Here is a 24,901-nt window from a genome sequence, read left to right as displayed (position 1 = left end):
GAAAGGACATGTCTGACATGAGGAGAAGTGAACAGAAAGGAATCAAGAGGCAACGTACCGTCATCAACAGTCTGGGAGACCAAAACCACATCTGCCACCTGCAGGGACAACTCATCAGGCTGCTTGGCTGTGTAAGTCCTGATCACCTCCACTTGCATGGCATCTACAGTAGCACACAGGCACACACACATTAATCAATCCATCAATCATGTTCAAAAATAAGTGACACTCACCATATCTCATTGTATAATCAGGCAACTTTCTGAAAATTCAGTTCTTTCCAACTACCAGAAGGTGGTGCAATAAGCTCAAAAGTGAGAACTTACTGGTTCTGTCCTGACTCTTCTCTCTGTCGATGTTCTGGCTCAGAGCGCTGATCCATCGCGCGCGCTCATTCCTAAAACACACGAAAAAGCGAATTTTCTTAAGTTTTTTTGACAGTTTACTTGGTCAAAGGAGATCAGTTCTTTGATTTTGTGCTGCTGGCTTGGTCAAGACTTTCAAAGCAGGATCAAACTATAAACCACAACCTGAAATATTAATGCACTAATGGTTTCATTGGCTATTGAGGCAAAGGTATAATTTAGTTGCCCTACACGTTTTACCTTCCCTCCCTCCTCCTGTCCCTGCTCACTGAGAGAACAGAGGTGTGTTTTCAGTCCGAGAGAACTGAGAAGAACAAGCACAAAGGACGATTCTCAGGAGGGGGACACACACGCTGTTGCCTTCTTTCTCTCTTCAGTGCATTCCAAAAAAACACAGCGCGCGGAATCCCACAGGTCAGATTCCACGAATCTCTCATTTCACCTGCTCTCGGCTCCACCTGAGGGGAGGATTTCACCAGAAGGCGCGGTAAGAGGGGGTACAGGAAATGAATCATCGGGGCCACTGAGGCCTCCCAGTTACTCAACACTGTCAGGCTGCATCATGCAGATGGACAGAGCGCGCAAAGACATTCACAATGATCGTGAGACAGACTCGTTTCAGAAGAAGTCACGTGGATCTCACCCAAGCGAGACCTGTGAGTCACAGCTTGTTATTGTGTTCCCATTGTACACTTATAAGTTTTAGGTCACGCAATCCCATAAGTAATATGAAAATGAACAGGAGCCATAACCAATACAATCATTAACTGAGAGGCCATATATTTGTACCCGCTCAGCAAAATCATAACTACCTTTGGAGTTCCAAAAGTCCAATTTTACATTCTCGACTTTGCTCTCTTCACTCACAAGTTAGCTGATTCATACTACTATTTTGCTTTTAAGGCTAAACTTCCTAGAGAACGACTGCAGAGACAGTTTTAAGTACTTTAGCAGGTTTAAGTGAAAGGTTTTGCCACTATGACATCATCATAACCATCCAAGGAAGAGTCACAAAACTCCACAGGCGTGTGGTTGATCAAAATGAAGGGTGCGGCCAAAGTTAAAGTACCAGAAGTAGGGGCTGGGAAGTACTGAGTCCTTTTGTAAGACTGCAATACTGAACGCTCACAGAAAAAAATCATTTGATAACCAAAGAAAACAAAAGGGATGTGTGCAATATCATTATCTGAGGCAAATCCATGGAATAATCAGGGGTGTGGAAAATGTTAAGTAGATTTACACAACAGAAATATTAAACAACTACATCTAAAACTACCTACCAAATACTTCAAAGGCTCTGAAGAGAGTCAGTTAAACTGCTGACACGCTGAGTCGAGAGTAAGACTCATGTAGAAAATATCAACTTTCAACAGCACATTTCTCTGATAAATGGTTGTACGAGTTAATAGATCAAGTAAAACAAATATACAGATACAATGATTCAAAATTCCAGGTTTCAGGGTTGTCATCCCCTGTATTTATTTAGCTTCTTAATCTTTAAAGAACTCATGTACAGTTCGACTAACACCCCCTCCCCCCATCCCAAGAGCATGAACAGGATTGATAGTTCATGTAGTAGCCAGATAGACAATCAGACCAGTCTGCCAACAGGTTTATTTGCTCTGGCAGATAAAATTAGCAGACTAAATATCATGTCGGATACTGCAGTATAGGTCAAATGGTAAAATTGAAAAAAGTACCTTAAAAAATTACTTCAAGTGCATATTGGTGGTTAGTTTCTTGCACTTTTGGCAACAGACTGTCACTGATGCTGTTATCCAAAGGATGGGGGGGGGGGGTAGCTGTTGCCAGGCAACATTACATTCATCAATCCATCTATTTTTTTCTACTGCTTATCCTGTTAAGGGTCGCGGGGGGGGGGCTGGAGCCTATCTTAGCAGCCTTCGGGCGAAGGGCCGGTTTCACCCGCCAGTCCATCGCAGGGCCAACACATAGAGACAGACAACCATCCAAACTCACAGTCACACCTACGGTCAATTTAGAGTATCAATCAGCCTCATCCCCTCTTGATGTCTTTGGACTGTGGGAGGAAGCTGGAGTACCAGAGAGAACCCACACAGGAACAAGAAGAACATGCAGACTCAACACAGAGAGACCTCGTGGTGTGTACAAGGAGAGATGAAGTGGTAAACTCATAACGCTCGTGACTCACATATATTAAACTGTTTAGTCAGATTTTGTCGCAACATTTTCCATATAACTGTTAAAGTCACGGGGGGGGGGGGTTGACAACTTCATCTAATCAATCATCTTCTCCAAACTTTGACTTGAGAACGAAGTTCATAAGTGATATTCAGGTAATTCGTTGAAGGCTTTGAAACAGCTCCAGCATATTTGGATTCCTGGCAGCTGCCACTCGTAGCTCTGGACAGCTGGACACATGCTGACAGTCCAACACACGTGTGCGTATAGAACACACCAACATGGCTGCTTCTCATGCTACAGCAGCTGAGGTGCTCCAACTACACCACAAACACTCGGTCGCTGGATTAATCGAGCTCGCAGGCAGCCACCTGTGTTTGAGAGGCGTTTAATGGTTATCTGAGGAATGTGAGGGACATACCAAAGAGGGTTCAGGTGAAAAAAATAAAAAAAATAAACAGAGCGTGTGTATTTACACATTGGCATGTGAATCCTGCATATGCACAAACAGCAGGTGCTGCTACCTTCCCCCCGGAACAGGCCTGTGCAGGATCTATTCCTGATTGTAAAGCGCTCTCTGCCGTCAGGATGAATGGTTCAAGAGCACGAGAATGTTAAGCATCATAAATCCGTTGTCCGCGCTTCTTGTTTCACTTGACAGGAAGAGGCCTCGGTGCTGTGAAACCTCTTTCACACGCGTCCACGCGGATAAACGGCGACGGCAGCTTTTTACGTATTTATCCATACTCAAGTTCTAACGTAAAATCACTCCCAGACCTCACTATCAGTTTGTTTACCCTCAGCCACATGCCCCCACTGGTTCCGCTTAACCACAGGTCAGATCAGTGTTGTGTAACTCCTGCTCCGACATGTCCCATGAGAAACTCCTCATATATGGAACAACTCCCATCAGCAAACTTCTTCTTATCACATAAACAAAAGCAGAGCTAGACAGGAAATCAAGAAGAATCCCATAAACTAAAGCAGACAGAGAGAGAAAGGGAGAGAGAGAGAGAATAAAACAATGTGTACAACAGTAGTACAGCCTCCCTCCTCTGGTTTGGACTCTTACATAACCAGCACTGTTATGCGTTATAGCCACATATCTGTTTAGCTGCAGACTTCTGTGGCGGCTCTGTTCCACGAGTAGAGAAGCACTATTCACCGGACAGGACACAAAATCAGGGTCATGGGGAAGGCGAGCTGACATGTGCACACCCAACAAAAGAATACACAGAAAAGAGACTGACAAACAATACCAGAGAGACTGTCGGACTGCGGTTACTGAGGAGGGCCTTGTGTCATCGCTAATCCAGCTGCTTTCCTGACGTATTATGTCACCGTTGCAGTCTAGCGAATCCTGAAACCTCACAAAGAGGAGTCTTTAAAAGGGTCAGCAGGTAGGTGGAACAGAAAACAGCAAAACTGACCAACACCAGAAAGAGAGAGCGAAATAGAGAGAGAGAGAGAGAGAGAAGCCAATTTCGACAGTTTCATTTCCACAGAAAAACAGACCCACCTTCAGATACGTGTGGAATTTCACATTTGAACATGATTTTAGCAGCGCTTAAATTTAGTGGTAGCGTGAACAATATAGACAAGTTCCCTGTTAGCAATAGTGCAAGTAACCAATGTTCAACATGCTGATTTTTGTGAATGGAGTTTAGTGGAGAGATGTGTTGTCATGATCTACTGTCACAGTGTTTTTGTTTTGTGTGTGAATCCACCGCTTGGGGTCATAAATTCTGCTTACTGCTGTTGTCACTATGAACATTAAAGACTAAAAATCACTGAATAAACAGGGTAGTATTGTCTCTGCTAGCTTGTTCAGAGAGGCTGCAACTCAAAAGGTTTACTAGTCGTAAAAAAATCCAAACAAGAAAGATGAGTGATAAGGACACAAACGAGCAGACACAATTCTGGACTATTACATGGAGCATGACTCTGTAGAAGGTGTTCTGTTCCTTTATGTTGATATAAAGCATTTATTCAAACCCAATAATTCACTCAAATACAATTCTTACTTTTAAATCAACACCAATCCCAATTTTCTACTTAATTTCTGCCAAAACTATTACACACTGCTCCCTTAATCGATAGCGATTCCTTGAATTCCCTGTAAGGAAGTTGTGAGAAGCCTCAGCGTTCCTTGTTTGTCTGCTCTACTTCCCTCTGACAGAGGGCTGAACCAGGGTGGCTTATGTGTCACCACTTCCGTGTGTCAACTTGGCTTAGATCACTAAATTGGGATGAATGGGCAGCGGAAGAGTAAGTTATTCTCTGATAATCAAAAACAAAGAGCTAACACTAGCTGTTGTCTAAAAGATGAGACGCGGGATTATGAAGGAGGGTCCGGGACACCGAAGTAACATACAGGGGGAGGGATAGCCGTGGGAAACGGCCCACTTCACAAAGACGCTGCTATGCAACCGCTTAAACAATGCCTAGCAACCACTGTAACAATGGATGGTTGCTAGGGTACTACAGTGCACTACACACACACAATTACATCCCAGTCACGGGCCCCAAACCCCCAGCAATCAAAGAAGAGAGTCCAGGGGCTTTCCAGCACAGCACATACATGAGCCATAGGGGGGCAGCTGGAGGCCCAGGAACCCCCCTCCCCCCATCATGTATAACATGGACAGTACAACACTTGAATGTCACAACAACCAGAGCGTCTCCCACTACACGTGTGGCACTTGACAACTGCTTCAGTCACCATGTCAGGTCTTTAATGGCTAACAGTTAACGTCAGCTGCTTTTTTTGGGGGGGGGGGGTATGTGTGTATGTGTGTGTGTGTGGGGGTGGGGGTACACAGCCATTTCCAACTTAAAAGTAAAACAATCAAATAAAAGTTACAATGAAAATTCAAGACTTGCTTGAATCCATCCTCAGAATGTTAACATTTCCAAATGAGATAAGGGGAATGGCAGAAGAGGTGATCCCCCCACACACACGCACACACAAAAGAGACAGGAAGTGTAATTTTATACCAGTTCTTACTCAAAGAGCATCTTTGTTACTGACATCAGAGGAACCTTAAGGGGGGGGGGGGGGTCACAAGATTATTGACACGAATCTTGCATACTCAACTGTAAACGCGGTTGTCAGCTCGATGACAACTCCTCATCCAGCAGCAGCGGGAGGAGGACGAAGATGCTGACTAATGTCTGAGTATCCTAGTATTCAAATAATCAGAAATAGAGCATCAGTCCATGTCTCATGTTAACGCTTACTGGATCGGAGGGACTTCCCAGTGAGCCTGGTGTAAATCTTTCACTAAAAGTTCAATAGCAAAACATTAAATTCACATCCCATAGCTTTGCTTTGGGGTCGATTTTTGTTCACCGGTTTGCTCGTTTTCTTCTGGATACGTTTATATTTGTTTGTGTTTTGTTATAATTGGCTGAGGCTTCCAGCATGTTCCGCTCTAAAAAAAAAAAACAACAAAAAACTATTATTTCTTGCATTTTGTGCCAAGTTGTCTGAAAATCTTCAATTGCACCCACTGATGGGAGACCAATAACACAATATAACTGGTGTTATCAAAGAAAAGAGCACCGAAACAGAGAGAAAAGAGCTCAGCGTTTGGAGTTTGGTTTAGACAGTGGGGCATGAAACCACAGCCTGTGTAATGAGAATTCATTGGGAGGTTCTCAAAATGACACAGGAATGGAGAGGAACGAGCCTCGTGTGTGTGTGTGTGTGTGTGTGTGTGTGTGTGTGTGTGTGTGTGTGTATGTGAAAACACTCCTTCACGAGAGCTTGAAACACAACAAATAATTACAGTAAAAACTTAATGGGTGTGTGCGCATTTCATTGACAACCATTAACGAGAAAAAATGAACCCCGCCATTAAGCCCCATATATGACTGATGCCCTTTGTTTTTGGCGGTTATATAATCCCTTCAGTCTATTTGCTGAACAAAGGGAAACGATGGGCGGTGTGGTTGGTGCAGCGCAGCTACGGCGTGAATTTCATCTTACCAGCTAAATGTATTTCTAGGTCATATTGGTGAGTTGCGCTGCATATGTAAGAAATTTCAGCGACCGCTAGAATCCAGAGTCGATGTCTGGGCTGGATGACAGTCAACAAAACAATTATCTAGCGCAGCTGCTCTGTCTTATAATACAACTGTAAGCTAAATGAGTGTGCAGACTAATAAACTTCATTGAAGCTTAAGTCACTGCCTGAAAATAGATGTAACTAAATATCCCTGTGACCCGCAACAGACCAAACAAAGACGATGAATAAAGAGCTGAGGGAAGAAAAGGGGATTTTCTTTCTTGCAGCGAGAGAGCATATTACAGCACATGAAGAAAGATAAAGGGAGCCCTTTCTCAGACACGGAACCTCAGAGTGGACATAGAGCTTTTCCTTTTTTATTTTTATTTTTAAGTGCAAATAGAGAAAAAAAAAAGTTTTAAGACCATGACAACATATAACTTACCCTCCCCTTTAGTTATATGAGCTCTAAGACGGGAAGATATAAGAGGATAAACCTCAATGACTAAACTGGGGGAACGAGTTATATACAGCATCATGTATCTTACGGCCTCAGGAGAACTAAATTGTGGGGAAAGGTTGTAGCTTGGAACCTCAAAATAACTCAAGTAAAAGAACAAAGTATAGGAAATAAATATAGTAATTAGCATTTATTTGAGCTAACTTGCGTTTTCATACTTGCACCATTTAATGGTTCTTATTAGTATGGTAATTAATATTATTATGAGAGGAAAGGTATGTAAGTGTTTCACAGTATGGTGTAGCCGTTGCACACGTGATAATAAACTTCTAGAAATGATCTCCTGCAGCCTCAATTATCCTTTTTTACTCTTTCTGCCTACTTTTTTCTTTCTTTCTGTCTTGCCCTCTCCAGGGTTCAGCTTTCAGATACATAGAAATACGATTGAGAGTGACTCTGCAGTCTTTATAAGGCAGTGAACAACATCCCTGAGAGACAAACCAAACATCGCATGACGATAACTTTGTAAAAAGGGGATAAATGGTTACTGCTTGAAAGCAAATCTTGCAAATTTCTCATGTGTATCAAACAAAAACCCAGAGAGGTGTATTTAATATACTCACAGCAGCTCTGTCCCCAGGATCATGGGCACCTTGTCACCCGAGTGGTTGCTACGGAAACTTAACCGGAATAGATGGTTGGCGCCACCCTGTCGTGAGCTGAGCATGCTGGTGGAGCTTCTGACTGGCGACAGGTTGAGATCCTCCGGCTGGCAGGACCCCACCCAGATCTGGTCCGTCAGAGCGTAGTCTATCACAGAGTAGCTCTCCTCGCTGAGACACACCAAGAGAGAGACAGAAGGATCCTGTTAGACTTCTCTGGGTGAGTTTAAATTGTTTGAGTTGAGAGGAAAATGTTTTCATGATTCTCCCTTAAAAAAAAATCTCCTGCTGAACATTCAGATGCCCTGAAGAAGAACATAACAGCTCTCCTGCAGCACACAGAGCTGTGCAGCTTCATCACTGGAGTTCCTGTGTATTGTAAGATGAACGTCATCGCTGCACATACACACAGCTGCTTCATCAATGTGACACAAACACAAAGAAGGAAAACAACACTGTTACATTGTTTGGTTTCAGTTAGATTTTTATGGATGTCTTCTTAGCCTAAAGCACTTTATGTCAAGTTGATATTCACACATTGTGAATTCATGTAATAGTCTAAAAACAGCTTTTAGTCAAGCACTAAAAACACAGATGTTATTGGCTGGTCCTTATTTCTAAGAGCTGTAATATTTCATGTCAGATTATCAACTATCAAAATTCCCAAACAGTTCTCTCTGGTACTCCAGCTTCCTCCCACAGTCCAAAGACATCAAGAGAGGACGAGGCTGATTGATACTCTAAACTGACTGTAGGTATGACTGTGAGTGTGAATGGTTGTCTGTCTCTATGAGTTGGTCCTGTGATGGACTGGTGACCAGTCCAGGGTGAACCCCGCCTCTCAGCCCCCCGCGACCCTTAACAGGATACTGTAAGTGGAAGAAAATGGATGGATGGATGGAAAATTCCCAAACAACTTTTAGCAGGTTTCCAACTCTTTCACACACAGGTTATATTACTTCTGCTTCCACAATTGTATTTTAAGAAAGTGAAATAAACTGATGTAGTTTATTAAACAGTCAGATGAAGCTTAAAGTTCCTGCCTTTCTCGCCCCTCCTTGCTGAAGTGAAATTAGTCTCATGCAGGTCATGTTTCTTTAGTGCTACAGTAAATAGATCCTAGTAAAACTATTTGAGTAAAAACTGTAAAGCAGCAAAGTCATGTGTGTGTTGTGGATCCCGCTCAAGAGAGCAGTTTGCCTGTATTTCCCTGAATGTGACGCGTGTCTTTGTCCATGTGTTGGCGCTCCTGTAAGCGTGTACATATTTGTACATGTGTGTGTGAGACTGTGTGTGACATGCTTCGGTCTGTAAATGTGTGTTTTAAAACTCGTTTCACTCCTGCACACACTCTCACAGCTCACTCTGCGTGTCTAGAAGGCTGTAACACGTCGCTAGCATTGTTAGCATTAGTCGTCATTCTGTAGTGTTTCTGGGTTAACAGCAGGTTTGCAAGATGAGTGCCATTTTTTTGTAAAAAAAATTAGTTAACCCATTGTTTATTAGCCAAATTTCATCTAAATGACATCGCTCTCTCTACTACCTTGTTAGGTTTCTTGTAACTTGCAAAGATTTATGATACTTAAATGTAAAAATGTAAAGAATCTAAATTTATTTTAACTTTCAATTCAGGACTAATTCTAGCATGTCTTTTTTTGGGAAAATATACCTCAGTGCAAATGACTTTTACTGATTCTTAATGCCCGCTGCACCGTTCATTGACATACTCAGCCATACTTCACATTTAAAGTTACAGCTCAGGTTTCTTGGTTGGGAGGCTCAAGACCGTGTAGTTAATCATCCTCACCTGGATTAATAAATCAGCAGCTGAGCATTACACCTCCGAGTCAGTCCACATTCAACGGCTTCACACTAAGTCACATGCCGCCCCCTGGTTTCTTTAGTAAATGCCTTCATTTCCCATGAGTACCTGTACCTGAATATGACCCCCATGTCTAACTGTACACACATTAGAAGCATCTGGAACCAATTCTGAAATATGGGACCTTTAATGCAGCACTGAAGCAGAAGAAAAGAGAGAGAGAGAGTGTGTGTGTATGTGCAGAGAGACATATGTGGTTGACATGTGTGTCTTATTGACCTCATAAACCACATATACCTGTATGTGTGTGTGTTTGTGTGTGTGTGCACGTGTGTTTTCATAGTGCTCTAAAGAACAGGAGCTTAGGTCCAGCCCACGTGTGTTTTATCAACCTCAAGACCGAAACAGCAGCCAAGTTTAGAAGCTTCTGGACATGAACCAGCTTCATGTAAGCCAGCATGTCCATTAAAGAACACACACACACACACACACACACACACACACACACACAAACAAACACAAACACACCCCTGAGCTGAAACAAAGGTAGCACTAAAACAAACAGGACAGAATAATCCCTGTTTCTCTGTCTCTCCCTTTTCACTTCTACTCCAGACTCGGGGGTCATGACTGGTTGGAGAATCCAGTCATGGTTGGGAGGTTCTCAACAAGGTTCAACTGTTACTCATCAGCCTCTATTGTACAGCAATCAATCAAGTTAAATGTCTTGCCCACAACCACTCAGACATCTCGGAGGAGCAGGAGGAAGAAAGCAGAGATAAGGGAGTTGAAAAGCAGAGAGAGGAGACGTGCATAGAAAACTCAGGTGTAAACACCAACTAATCTCTGCATGGACCCGCTGAGAGGAGTTAAGATGTCATTAGTGGTGTTTCAAAAATACAAAGGCGGAACCAGCGACTGATTAGCCTTTAGCTTAGCATAAAACCAGGTCAACCTGCTAGACTGCCTCAAGGTTCCTCCCTTTATACAATAACAATCACTTCAATAGTTTGGAGTTGGCACAGTGTATACGATCCATCAATTGTCAACTTAGTCCTAAAAACACATAGTAAAACCTTAATATTGATTAAAAATAACCTCCTAAAACCTGAGGGTTTTTTGCAACAAGAAATTAAACTCCCTAAATAAATAAAAGAGTACACTTTAGTAAACATATATTTAACTGTGGGAAGTTTAGTGTCGTCGTGACACTATTGTGAGTGACCGTAGGGACCTGAAGAATGTAGCAGAGGAGGTCAGTAAAAAAGACATGAGAAAAAAATATGTCTGGATCAACGTGTGACTTATTTATAGGTTCCTATTTGAAAATCATGTCTGTAGGTACGTGTGATGTCAACCCGAGCTTCTGACACATCCGTGTTACACGGCTGCATGACCAAAACTGTTTCCCTCGTCGTGGTTGCAATGAGACAACAACATAGATATCTAACCGCTGTGAAAAATGTAGACATCACATGATGCAAATGGATTCCAACTTCGAGGACAATGTGGGTGGTAATATCAGACTGGTGGTGCAGTTTTAACTCAGAAAAAGAAGATGCCGTTGTTTTGTACAAAACTACGAAGTAAGGAAAATAATGTTGATTATTGTTCCCGTTAGTCTCCAAGTCTAGCAATTCTCTGTGCAGGCTTATATGGATTCGGCCAATGGGCGAGGACATGCGGACGGAGATGAATCTATTTTATACTAAGATTATAATATTGGCACATTATTGCTATATGCAAATATTGGTTATTTTTTTAAAAATCAGTATGGATACTATAATCGATATTCATATCTCATCTCTGCTCATCAACAATGACGGTCAAACCAAATAAATATCAGTGATTTATGGCCTTTCCCAAGCGTTTTGGGGAAAAAAGACTTTAATATAAACTTGATTTAAAACAGAAAACATCAACATTAATATGTGACTAAAATTGGCTAAATTCAGCTGTAGAATATCCGAATATCAGATTTCATCAAAAAGCCTGAGATTGTGCATCACTATTAAAAATCAAATAAAACGGCTCGTGCGTTGTACCTGGTCATGTGTTGCATCAGGCCGGAAGAGGACAGAGGTGCTGCTACGGCTCACGAGTCATTGCTAGCACTCACTTTCTCTCCTAACCTGCTTCTTCACTACAGTTTCTGTCAAAATCCTTTGTGGCATTGAAAGATCTTAAGATTTATCTACTTTAGTGCTCGCTGGATTTCGGACTCATCAGCATTCGTATGACCGATAGCCTCCAGGTAGAATGCCTGGAATGTCATTGACACGGCACTGAGGAATGGAATGGGTGGAGAACGTGGATGTTTGGAGGGTGAGTTTTCCTTTACGTGTGGGTGGCTGGGAATGAAGGTAGGAAGTACATGATGTGTCAAGTCAAAGCCTGTAATAAACGCTGGACGTAATCCCAATTAGAATGGATTACTGGTAGAGACAGGAGTGGTACAGTATGATAACGCCATCACAACATTTACCATACAACCAGTTTTACAACCAACAGGAGGGGCGAACCTCCTCGAAAAGATGGTATCCAGATGGACTCCAGTGTTCAGACAGACACACACATGGTAAGATCAAAATGTACTGGTGCACAGCGCAAGTGTTGAGACTATGAGATTGTCAAACAAACAGACGAAGGGTAAAAAAAAAATCGAACAGAAAGTGTTGGGATTGTGGATTTGCACACATCGACCAAGAAAAATCCATAAAGTTACGACCACCACTGAGGGAAAGAACGGGGACAAAAACAAAACAAAAAAAAAGATGAAAACCTCAACAATAGTGAATGTTGTGATGATGCCCAGCAGTGCACAGGAAAGAGAGGAAGAGGAGGAGGAGGGGTGAAGATGAGAGAGGAGCCAGCTGGTGTGGATACTCGGTGTTACGTAAGTGTTCCTGTGAGCCAAAGTGCAGCAGCTCAACACTTTCCCACTGCGTGACACTGGCCAAGTCTGACATGGGGTCTGGTTTCCAATAGCTCGTTCCATTTTGGATCCAGTTAGAAGTTGATAAAATAAGCAGATCTGTGAAGTCTAATGAATCATAGAATAGTACATTCTCTCCTTTTCATAATAGAGCTCAGCACTCGGGGTTCTGGACGTGAAAATCCTGTCAATATTCATCATAGAGGAGGGGATTTATGGCTGTAATGTGGTAACCATCTGGGTCAGACCCGTCACCAGCTTAGAGGGTTCTGCTCGAGTAGAAGTTTACCTGACATCAACCTTAGTCGAAGAAATACTGGTTTTATTTGCGATCTCACAGGAAAAACCCTGCACTGCGCCACAGGCTTGAAGTATAACAGCAAGGTTACTCTCTGGCGAAGCATACAGTTGCCATGGAAAATGTCGGCAATAGCTCATGTTGTATATATTAACTACGTACTCAATCATTGTCATTTTCCCCCCAGTTTTTGTTTTTTCAAATATTTGTCTCAGATTTTTCTAATAGTTGGCTAGAAATGGAAAATGTACTTCCAGAACCGCCACCGTTCAAAAGGTGGGTATTAATTATTGAGCTCCGTAAGCAAAGAGCAACGTTTATTTTTCACCAACAACGTGAACTGACAAAACCTTATAAACAGTCTTCTACTGCTCTTTAACCATTATAATACCGATCTGAGATACAATTATTTTCTTTAGAATTGAGTAGTGGTTCAGGCTATTAAATATCACAATCTTTAAGAGGGAATTTTAAACTGAAATATTGTTGTTGTCTTTTTAACCACCTGGAAATATTGTATAATAATAAATTTAGAAGTTGCAACCAGTGAATGTTTAAACCGCTTTAAAGACAGCTGCCGATTAATTTCAAACTATGAGCAGTTAACTAAATGTTTCAGGTCTACATACTATTTTTAAAACTGTATTACCTACACCTTAAGGTGATATCTGAATACTGGAGAGATGACATCAAATGCTCCAACCAGACAACACAATACTCCTGTATTTCTTTTTCTGTATTATTCTTGAAATCCAGACGTACAAAACGGATCCTATCCTACAGCCAGAAGTATGCTTATGCTTTGGCTTTAACCTTTTCACCCTGCCTTCTGGTTTTGATCGTCTTCCTAGAAGTTCTCGGGGAAAAAAAAAAATGAAGCAAGACGAAGCTGAAGGAGTTCAAATACACAAGATTATTGCATTTGGCAGCAAGGCATTGTTAGCTGCTTGTAAGTCACCCCCTCCCTCCCCCAAACATCCACATACACACGCTCAAACACACAATCCAAGAGAGAGCTATTATGCCATTATGTCTAGCAGGTTTGCGACCTGGCGGTGCTTGGCGAGCCCCGCGTACCCCTGGTGTGTTTTTGTTTTGATTACCGCAGATGGAGTGCAGTAGAGTAGCGTGCCGCAGCAGGGCTCCAGCACTCCCTTTAGAACAAACCAATATTTTAACAGCTTCTCCCATTCAAAAGCACACACACACACACACACACACACACACACACACACACACACACACACACAGATTCACACTGATTCTAGAGCACCACCTTTTTCCCCAAATCTCTTCCAAACACAGGCAGGATACCCAACACAATGATGGAGTATGCCGCCCCAGATACGATTCCCAGAAAAAAAAAAAATCATACGGTATGTTTCTTTAAAAAAAAAAAGGTTCTTAAGAATTCTGAGTCTGCAAGTCAGGGGACAATCAGTTCCAGACAGAGAGAGCGAGATAGACGGCAGGGGATTTTTCTTTTTTTTGTTGTTTTTTTGGCAAAAACACATACATAGTTGTACGCACACACCCACAGGCAAATGAAAACCACATCATTTCAAGGAAGTCCCGTATGGTGTGCTTCATAAGTCCGGAGGACAGAGAGCCGACAATGAGCGGTTCCGTTAGCCTTTGATGATTCGTGGCGTCAGGACACATCCAAACCTTGACAACATTCCGAAAAAAACAGACTTCTGGGATTCACGATGCTAGCTCGGAGCGGAATCAGGTAATCCCACCTGCTCGGTTTAATAAACACATTCGTGAATCATGATTGCAACATACATCTGCAACTGCCAATACGGTGACCCCAGGGCTTAATGTTGTCATTTCCCCTATTTCACATGTTTCCTTTTCAGTTATTTTTCATTGGAAAGGGCTGGTATTCCAGGAAAATCATCAAACATGAGGAGAGGACAGGGAAGACAACGGATATGTCAACAGTTCAGCAAAATCTGGGTTAGACTTACTTCTTCTTTTTAGTGACGATGAGAACGTCGTTGAAGAGGAAGAAGTAGACCTGCTGCCGCGTCGTTCGTTTGAGGAAGATGCTGTTTTCCTCCACGAAGGCCGTCAGCTCTCCTCTCTTCACCATCCACCTGGACGATGAGACCAGGGGGAAAGGCTGGACGAACATAAGGAGATGACGGGAAAAGACTGTCATAAGGTAAAGTAATTTGGAAAAATCTCTCACAATCTGTGTGTGGGAGTGTACGTGGAGATGTTCAATAAACATTTGTGAGAGCTATGACTCTCGAAACAACCCTTAACACACACTGCCAAGCTTTGCCTGCACTAAAGTGGTCAAGTGACAGCAGTGTGCGTTCTTTTACAGCTGCAGACTTAAGCTCCTTTCTATTAGTTGTAACTACGTTTTATTTCCTAATGCTACCGTGCCTTGATCTTGAAGTCCAGCTGGGAGTTGATGGTGTACATCATCTCTGTCCTCTCCATGGTGCGAGCCCCTTCATTACACTTTCTAACCACCTGCGCACACACACACACACACACACACACACACACACACACACACACACACACACACACACACACACACACACACACACACAATGATAGGTGAAAATATCAGTTTATCAGTATGTCAAAAGGTCAGCAGGGCAGTAAGTCAGTTGTTTGTTTGTTTTTTGTTACTGGTTGCTGTCATCCAGCTCCTCATCGGCAAGCCAGTGGTGTTCATACAGACGCCGAATGAAGCCAGAGACAACAAGAACCAAATCAGCCCCCGCATGGTGGTAGGCCACAAAATAGACCCTTGCACTACCTTGGTGCTGAAATCAGCTGTTTTGTCAGTTTTTGTCCCACTGACACCTCACCTAAAAGTGTGTGTGACTGACCTTGCTGACTGCTTGTAAAGCTCTCTTACACTCTTCATACTGTGCAGAGTCTTTCGGTGTCTTCTGACAAATTGTCTAAAAAACAACAACAACACAACAACAACACATTTTACTAAAGCAAAATGACACACAATTGAAAGCACGCATCATTCCAAAAGCCTGATAAGGGAAGCTGTGGGAAAACATGAATTTTCTCATGATCCAAAAGCCTCCAAGTGTTTAAGCAAAGAAACCAAGAGACCCTGGGGAGACACTTCTAGAAGAACAGATCTAAGTAGAGAGGAAGTGAGGGAGGCACTGTAGGAACAGAATAATCCGGTGCCAAAGGCAGCATGAAACTTTAGAAGAAACATTAAAATAAAAAAGTTAAATCAGTTAAGAAGATAGAATGGCATGAGGTCACCACATCATCTTTGAGGTTAGTGAGTGAAGAGGGACACACCCAACATATAGTTTTGCAAGGGGGGGATGAATAAACAAACTGTTGCGTAAGAGTCGAAGTCTTATCATTCCAAAGCTCACGCTACTGTGCGCACTCACATCCATGAGCAGAGGCAGCCGGGTAATCCTCTGCATAGGCAGGATGAGGAAGGAGATCATTGGGAGGTTTCTGCAGTCTGGGTGGCCCTCGATTCTGGTCAGCACCTCCTTAAAAACTGGATTCTTGGATCTGCAGCAGGGGAAAAAAAAGGAAAAAATGAGCAGGAAGAAGAAAAAAGTTCAAAGTGTCAGAGCAGTCATGTTGGTTGAAATCCATGATTGATATGATAAGAATATCTGCGTGTGCGTGTGTGTGTGTGTGTGTGCGTGTGTGTACGTCTACTCACACCAGCCTCTGCAGGGTTCTCTGTTGGTACACCTCATTGGAGCAGTATGTGATGTAAGGATCAAAGTTGGACTGAGCGTGCTTGAAAACGATGTCGCTAATGTCGTCGATCACTATGCTGTGCTGGTGCTTCTCCTCCAGTTCCTTAAAAAACCTACAAACATGAGGGAAGATAAAGTTAGTCAAGGATTCATTCTATTCGCGGCGACAACTTCAGTCTGAAAGCATCAAATCATGTGTCGCCCACACTGGGGAAAAATATAGGATGCAATGACAGATACAGGGTCAGAGAAGCAGGATGAGCCGCCAACACCTTTCTTCTAAACCGGTTGTAAGATCACAAAAGAGGAACTCCACGCCTCTTAAAATAGACATAGCCTACCATTAACCATAACACAGAGGCTTTTCCTCTTCCTGAGCACCTCCAGATGGCCCGTTTTACGGCGCACCACATGGCCGACTTCAAGCGACGAAGTGCTTTTTTGCGTGGGATACCAAGTGACAAACAGGAAGGCGATGCAGACACAAACACTGACCTTGACTGAGTTTCAGCTCATCTGCTAAAGCGCCTCTCGTGCCCCCCAGAACACCTTGCTCCACACACACACACACAAACCATGCTTATCTATAGGAAGCAATGTGGCCAGCCATGTGTCCAAATGTGACCCCTCTGCTCTTTGAATGGCACACAGGATAACAGAACACGTGCACACACACACACACACACACACACACACACACACACACACACACACACCCCGTCTGTGACTTCTCCTGAAGGATCAGTTCAGGAGTTCAGCAGGTCGAGGATGCTCAAGCTTGGGCAGTGCTGCTTCGAGGGGCTAAACTCAGTGACCCTGATGACAGCATTTTGTCATGAGTTAAAATCTAGAATGAGGCTGCTGAGCGCAAAATATGAATAAAAACACACTCCTGCCAGCACATGGTGAGAAATACAGGAATTATTCCCTTAGTTATTCCCTTGTTTCTTAGTATGTTGTTGACAGTGACAACGCTATGCGAAGCCAATGCTCCTTAGGCTGTTAATACACCTCCGAGTAAAACACTCCACTGGCCTCCCAATCACAATTGCGCGCACGCGCACACACACACACACACACACGTGTCAGGGATGTCACAGAAACCTGCAGGTGGAATGATGTTTCTGATTCTTTGAGATGTAATCCAAAGCCTAACATCTTGTTTAACCAGTGCTACAGGCCACCACACTACCTTATCAGCTGCGTCTCGTCTCTCTGATCAACACTCTTTCTCCTCACCCCATCCCCACCTTGGAGCTATGCAAGGCATCATATTTCAAGAAGGGCAATAAAATGTCTGAATAAAGGGAAGGAATTCACGCATATATGTAAAAACACTACCATCACAATTGGTGAGTTGAATGTGTGAAAATATTTCCCTGACAACGGTGGCGATGACAAATCATGTGATAATCCACGAACTGAGGGAAACTGCACACGCACAGCTTGACAAGGTTGACAGACTAAAGAATGATCTTAACAATTATTTTCACACTGACGTTTTTTTTGCCTGGGTTAACTTAAATTAGACAGCGTTACAATAAAAGTAATTTTTTCCCGGGATTTCCCGCTAACCCCTGGTTAGGGGGTAACAATTTAAAGCTACATCACTCACTCACCGGATTAGATCTGGCTGTTTCGTAACCGCGACACAATAATCTCAAAGTTAAACTGATTTTGTTTTTGTCTTTTTAGTGAAACAAAGGCTAAAGAGAAAGAAGTGGGACAATAATGCAAACCCTGATCTAACCATGGAGTCTTTCATCTCTGTAGCCTGGAGCCAGACTGACTGCAGCTGACAAAAAAACAACAAAAAAAAACACACACAGAGTTAGAAATTACAATCATTTGGAGAAATTAACGGAGGTTGATTTAACACAGCAATCACAAAAGGTTTCAACTTTCATGGCCTCTTGTGGGTGAGTGTTCCTGTCAGTTAAAAGGATTCTTAGAAGTGTATGGTTACCTGGCCATGAATTAAACTGTCCCCATACGTGCTCAAGACAGACAGACACAGACGGAGGCCTCATAATAACCCACATCTGTAAACGGGCAAGAAATACAGAAAATGCACATTCAATCTTCTCAACTGGAGAAGACAATAAAACGAGAACTGAACTGAATAGTTTTGCGTCCTTTCTTGTTACCCTCCATTTGCTGGGCTGTTTTCCATCCATCAGCACGCTATCTCACACACAACCAGAACACATAGGGGCACGATCCACTTCTACCTCACACGCACACCCGAAAACAGCTTTGATTGATCGTAAGCTGACCGAACAGTAAGAACATACAGTATACAGGGGAATGAGTGCAATCCTGCAGTTAAATGAGGAACTATTCGGCTCAATAGTTGAATCTAATGAGCACAAATGAGGATGAAGGGGAAGCAGGGTGCAATAAGCAGCGTGTTCAGTAGTACACACACTCACTGCAATACTGCAATACTCCCACACTTACTTTTTGCTGGCCTCGCAAACATCAGTGATGTTTGAGAAGAGGTGATGGTGCTCCGTCTTGGTCATGGCCTCACTGAGCTCAGCGGAGTTCTTGAACATGCGGATGAGGATCTCCAGACTGTGGAGGTAGGAGTGCTCGGAGGAGATGACCTCAAAGATGGCCTGAAGACGGGAGGGAGCGAAGACAGAAAAAACACACTTTCATGACATTCTTTCCTCTAAAATCTCATCCTACGTGCAATTACACACATGAGCATTTTTAGTGTAGCATAAGTGCGGTACAAAATGAATTTCTGTGGACCACATCAAGGGTGAGCTATAATTAGAGTTGGGTGATATAAAAGTAAATACTATGTGCTGGTAGAAATGAGTCCACCGGTGGAGTTCAATTTTCACGTTGCCTTGTAATCTCATTGTCTTGTTATAAATAGCTAGATGTTATCAAGTAAAATACACTTAGTTTTGGCAAAGAAAATGTATTTATGCTGTAGCTCATCCTGGACAGAACAAATAGAAAATATGCAGCGGCAGAAATACATACAAACAGAAGTAAACACACAAATCCTGTTGTACCGTCAGAACAATAAACCACTGAAAACATAGGCACGCAATTAATAATTAATGAAAAAACAGATAAATACAAAGATGAAGTTCAGATATCTATTTTAAAACATTTCTAATTGACTCAACCACAACATTACATATATCTATTGTGTTGTCACACAATAAGTCGTACAGTTACGTACCTCTTGTCTCTTGCGTTCCTCCTGACTCATCCTTTCAGACAGGCCACTTTTCTTTACCTAAAGAGAAAACAATTTTCAGAGGGGAAAAAGTCTCACCAGCAAGACTTTAAAAGCCATTAAAGTGCATTTCAAATGTAACTTTTCTGTTTTTCACAGGTCTGAGTTCATTTGTATTTATAACCCAAGTGTAAGCTGTGTGTACGTGTGTGTGTGTCTGTGTGTGTCTGTGTGTGTGTGTCTGTGTGCGTGTGTGGGAGGTTGGGGGTGTTTTGTGCGCAATTATCCCGACTCACAAAGAAAGGAGCACTTTGCATACCGCACTGAATAGGGAGCCAACAAAGCTGTTGTACAAACTGGGAAACTCAAAGCCTTCATAGTGAAAGAAAAAAATAGGAGCTGAATTGCAGCCTGCAAGTTCTTGTGTTCATTTCTTTTTTAAAAGTCTATTTAGTTCCAAAGTGTTCATGATGGCATGCGCTCTGCGTTTTTTGGTCCAGGTACAGTATATTTGAATAAGATTGACACAAATATTTTGGAATGGGCCGATTGTGGAGAGCTTTTGAAATAATCAACGCGCGGTTTCGTGCGATGACTGAGTAAAAGGACTCCGCCGCCTTATCTGTCACATGACCAATGTAACCTGGGACACGTCCACTTTACACGACACCACATTACAAATACAGGAAGAAACACAGAGAGGCCATCTTAACCTACTATTGTGTTGTACTATATGTACGAGGAAGTGATACTGCTACTTGCCGCTGCCTTATCAGCCTCCTAGCTCAGGGCTAACTGAGAGCAAACACAGCAGAAGCAACCCAAACATCTCCTCCCATTAAGCTGCTGGAATATATGTTTGACCTCTACTTTTTTCCACTCCTTTTCCTCTATATCAGAAAAACCATTTATCCCCAAAATATTGAAACTTGGGTGTGACAGAGACATGAGCTATCATTACTCAATAGCCATGTAGGCGTTCCTATTTGAAGCTTGGTGCTTTCTTATTGTGAGCAAACACAGTTCCAGGATATGATTGATGGCAGGAATTCTTAGCAAAACTCTGCTTGACTTGCTCGTCATCGCACCATTAAATCAGGACAGTAGGAGAAGGGAGGAGCTGCGCAAAAGACCAATGTGATGACAACTTGTCTATCTGGTTTTTGGCCTCACGAAGCAAAGCTTAGTCCTGTCAGAACTCAGCAATTATCATCTAGTTAATGATCGCATACTGTCTGGAAAAGACAGTCCTTTAGGAGTCCCTGGAAATGTCACATTCCACCTTATTTCACCCCTGTAGTTTCCAAATAAAGCATCAAACTCCATCTAATCCTCTAAAAGTCTGGTAGCGTTTCATTCTTGCCTCAGTCTCACTACCTTGTATAACTCTGCGCCCTCGATTCCAAACAAGTCAACAAACAGACAGGAATACCCAAGAAGGAAGAGCAAAATAAGCTCATTCCCTTTATATGTTCCCATTCCCTTCATTCCAATCCCTAACTATATTATGTAATGCTGAGCCACTGCACTTCTCTCAAGAGGCAACATTTTAAGCATATTTTCAGTCTGACAAATCGCTGGAGTCTGCCAACACGCTGGCATGAAGACCCAGGAGTGCTTCCAAGACTTCCTGGCTGACTGACTACCTCCCTGCCCACCCGTGTTTGAGAAGAAATGCTCCCGTTTCTCTCGCTAAACTGAGAGGAGGGCAGCAGAAGGCAGAAGGAAAAGGGAGGATGAGTATGGACTGTAGCCAAACTGGGTATGACAGCATTCTTTGGAACGCTAACATTCCAAGTATTCTGCAGCGGTCTGTGTGGAGGATGTTGAGAAGGTGCGAGAGAGATAGGAGAATGAAGCTGTACAACTCTGTGTGTGTGTGTGTGTGTGTGTGTGTGTGTGTGTGTGTGTGTGTGTGTGTGTGTGTGTGTGATGTCTAACCACGCTGAGCTGGCTCCAGGAGGTACGTATGGGTCTGTACTGGACCACGATGCCGTTATCAGGTTTAGGTTGTCTGGAGTCAGCGTCTTCATCTGAGTCATTATGTAAGGCTTTTTCCTGATAGTTCTGGTACAGCTCCTCCTCTGAAACACAGTTTTACCACAGAAAGATCCATAAAGCTGATGGGTTTTTTTCGGGGGGGGGGGTTTAAACATCAGAGGTGAGAAGAGTAGAGCAACGTGTTAAAAGCAATACTAAAGGGGTTTTCTCACCTTCACTGTCGAAGGTACGTTGAGTGGTCAAAACTTTTTTCTTATCTGCACTCTGGGAAAAAAAAAGTGAAAAAGTTGTAATCAAACACACATGCATATGCACACACACACACACACACACACACACACACACACACACACACACACACTCTTCAAATGGAACTGGCATGTGGCACCTGTCCCTGACCTGACCTCTGCAAATGAACCATGGTCTAATTACAGCGCCACTCACTCTGTGTGTGTGTGTGTGTGTGTGTGTGTGTGTGTGTGTGTGTGTGTGTGTGTGTGTCACATTACGTCACGTCTGCAACAACCACATTACTTGTTTCCTTCTAAGGGCCTTGTCCTTATTTCTGCTGCAGATGCAAAGTTCAACAATACTCAGCCTGTGTTGTCATTTTATAACGTGAACTTTATTCCCTCCGAGTACTGAAAGTGCAGGTTGAATTAACTGACAAATACAACCATTTTAATGAATAAAATCAGAATATATACACAAAGCATTGCCTAAATATATTTTTTTTCCAAATGCTGTTCATAAACAAAGCGTATTTCACTGGAACAGCTAGGAAATCCTTTATAGATTCATTTTTTGCTAATAATATCACTACAAACATCAAATGTTAATGTTATATATGATCAATGGACAGTCCAACCAAAAAAAACAAATTCCAGACTTGTTTGTCTTGTGAAACCAACAATAAATAACTTTTAATGTAAAGTCTAAATTGAGCTGGAGGGAGGAGAGTTGCACAAAAATGGTTCATTAAGTTTGAAAGGCTGTGATGTCGAGATGATCGTGAAACCGTTTTTCCATCGTGGCCTCCAGTGTGCATCTCTTGTCCCTCCATCCACGTTTTCATCAACACCTCACCAATATGGCTGCTGCCTCTCTCCTCAAAGTGCTGCTGGTCTCACCCCCCTTCATGAGGTGTGTATTGTGTGATTGCGTGTGGGTGTGGGGTGGGGTGTGTTTGAGCGGCATTTCTGGGATGATACATTTACTCACCTTGTTCTTGCTTGAGGACGTCTGCATCCCTGGGCTGGCAGGTTTGAGCCCCCCAGGGCTGGTTGGGGTTACAACAGTAGGACTGCCTGGGCTGGCCGGGCTGGTGGAGGGATTCTCATTCTCCTTGTCTGGTCCTTTGAAGACAGGCAGGGACAGCAGATTGGCCTTAGGATCGATGGAGGGGACCTCCAGATCGACCCCACTAACAACGGCCCTCCTGTAGGATGTGCTCCGCAGACCTCTCCTTAACATCCCTGGGCTGTCACTTTCCCCGTCTGTGCCCTCGCCGTGCACCCCTCCGGTGGAAAAGTAAGTTCCAGTCTCCACCATGCTGAGAGCTTTCACCGCTCTCTTGGATGTATCCCCCAGACCCAGGAACCCTGCCAAACCTTGAGGCCCGGAGGGAGTTGCCTTGTTCTGTCGAGTATCAGTCGCCAAGCCCTTGGGAATAAGCTGCTGAGTACCCATTTTGAGGGCAGCCGGGCTGTGGGTGCTGAGGACAATGGAGGGAGACGGAGAGATTGATGGGGACAGGGAAGGGGAGGGGGAGGAAAGGGAAGAGGAGGAAGAGGCATGTCTGGTTTCCTGGGAGGAAGCAGGCGAGGATGACGACTGTCTGAGGACCACCTGCCTGCTCTCTGCTGGCGATGGGGAGCGTGGTGTCGGGGGGTCTGAGGAAGTGAGGGAGGAGAGGGAGAGGATGCTGGAGGTGGAGCTGTGTGAGGGGGTCAGCGTACGTCGGGCAGGAGGAGATGGGCTGGAGGAGAAGGATGACAGTTCGTTGTGGTTGAAACTGTTGTTGTTTGGAGTGTGTGGCGGATTCACTAACTTGTCTTTATAGGAGCTCAAGACACCAGAGAGGAGTTTTGGTGGCTCCTGGTAACACCTCTCAGGCCATGATGTCACTCCATTAGTGTTCTTACAGTCTCCGTTACACACTTTATTGTCCAGTGAGGACGTCCTGCTGTCCTCAGACCTGAATTTGGACAGTGAGAAGCGCCCGTTGGAGAGGTGCCCGATGCTGATACTTCGAACAACTCTGGCTTTCCTGGATGGTTTATGTAGAATGTGTTTCAACACTGTCGTATTCTTGCCGGAACACGGCGGTGTCGTGACCACCAGCCTCTCAGCAGGTTGGCTCAGGGTAAAAGAGCACTTGTTGTCCTCCGTGGGGAAGTCTGTTGTCATGACCCCATTTATGTTGTAACTTAGAGGTCGCGGTTTGGGTTTCCTCGACTCCTGGGGGCTTTTACTGTTGTCAGTACGCCGTCTCCACAATGGAGTGATGTTATTATTAGACAGATCCACATCATTGCCGATATCCATGATCCCTCAGAGTCGTCTTCACTATCACAACCTGTAGGTCGCAGTGCAAACACTGCTGTCCCGTGGAGATCTGATCCAACCCCTGAGGGTAAACAGAGAAAGGACAGCAATCAGTTTCAAAGAGCTCCTGCAGTGACCAAATTCCCAGAGTTTACTTATTAACAGAGATTTAGGGCAGAAAATGGCAGCCCACCCCCAATCCCACATCCTCCCAAAAGACAAAACTAAATGTATTAGAGAAAAGTTGTTGAATGGATGTGGAGACAGCTGGTAGCCAGGGAAAAGCCTTCATCAACAGAAACTGACAAGATAAGAGATTATCACTAATCGAAGAGAGACAGCGAGCCAGGAACTCAACTGAAATCTTTATTCTTGTTGTTGTTTTTAAATCCATCAGGAACTTTATCTCGTGTTTTTATACCTCAACTCATAACCGATGCAAACTTTTTCTTTCAAACGGAGAAAAGTTTGGGATTCACCTGACGAGGGAACTTCAGTTGCTGGGTAAACTTACCTTTAATCAGTCGGTCCCCTGGAGAATGCGATCATCGTATTTGCTGTGCCGGAAATAAAAGTCGCTGAATGGAAAAACAACAACAACAACAAAAAGTTTGTTGGGTTAATCCAACATTGTATCGAAACCGAAAAAAGTTCCTTAAAACCAGATCGACGAACCCGTGTGAGGAGCAAAAGAGCGCGTCTGGAGCGCTG

General features: G+C 43.4%; 1 protein-coding gene across 1 annotated transcript in view; it reads right to left on the bottom strand.

Moving 5' to 3' along the window:
- LOC147254798 (rho guanine nucleotide exchange factor 26-like) overlaps positions 1-24,901 on the bottom strand; it is a 26,703-nt gene extending 1,802 nt beyond the window's left edge. Inside the window, exons 1-14 of the mRNA XM_086216349.1 lie at positions 24,705-24,901; positions 22,865-24,272; positions 21,856-21,907; positions 21,584-21,726; positions 19,646-19,702; positions 18,901-19,061; positions 16,401-16,553; positions 16,114-16,243; positions 15,574-15,648; positions 15,116-15,205; positions 14,689-14,843; positions 7,622-7,831; positions 327-397; positions 59-163 (exon numbers count right to left, since the gene is read on the bottom strand). Of these exons, the coding sequence (XP_086072475.1) occupies positions 59-163; positions 327-397; positions 7,622-7,831; positions 14,689-14,843; positions 15,116-15,205; positions 15,574-15,648; positions 16,114-16,243; positions 16,401-16,553; positions 18,901-19,061; positions 19,646-19,702; positions 21,584-21,726; positions 21,856-21,907; positions 22,865-24,190 (2,728 nt within the window). The 5' untranslated portion in view covers positions 24,191-24,272; positions 24,705-24,901. The remainder of the gene's footprint in view (positions 1-58; positions 164-326; positions 398-7,621; positions 7,832-14,688; positions 14,844-15,115; positions 15,206-15,573; positions 15,649-16,113; positions 16,244-16,400; positions 16,554-18,900; positions 19,062-19,645; positions 19,703-21,583; positions 21,727-21,855; positions 21,908-22,864; positions 24,273-24,704) is intronic.

This window comes from Aulostomus chinensis, chromosome 10, assembly GCF_037954235.1.
Source record: "Aulostomus chinensis isolate RoL2024-O1b breed Wild chromosome 10, RoL_Achi_v1.0, whole genome shotgun sequence".
Classification (NCBI taxonomy): Eukaryota; Metazoa; Chordata; class Actinopteri; order Syngnathiformes; family Aulostomidae; genus Aulostomus; species Aulostomus chinensis.
Note: the sequence above shows the minus strand (reverse complement) of the source record. Positions and strands in the feature narration are given on the sequence as shown.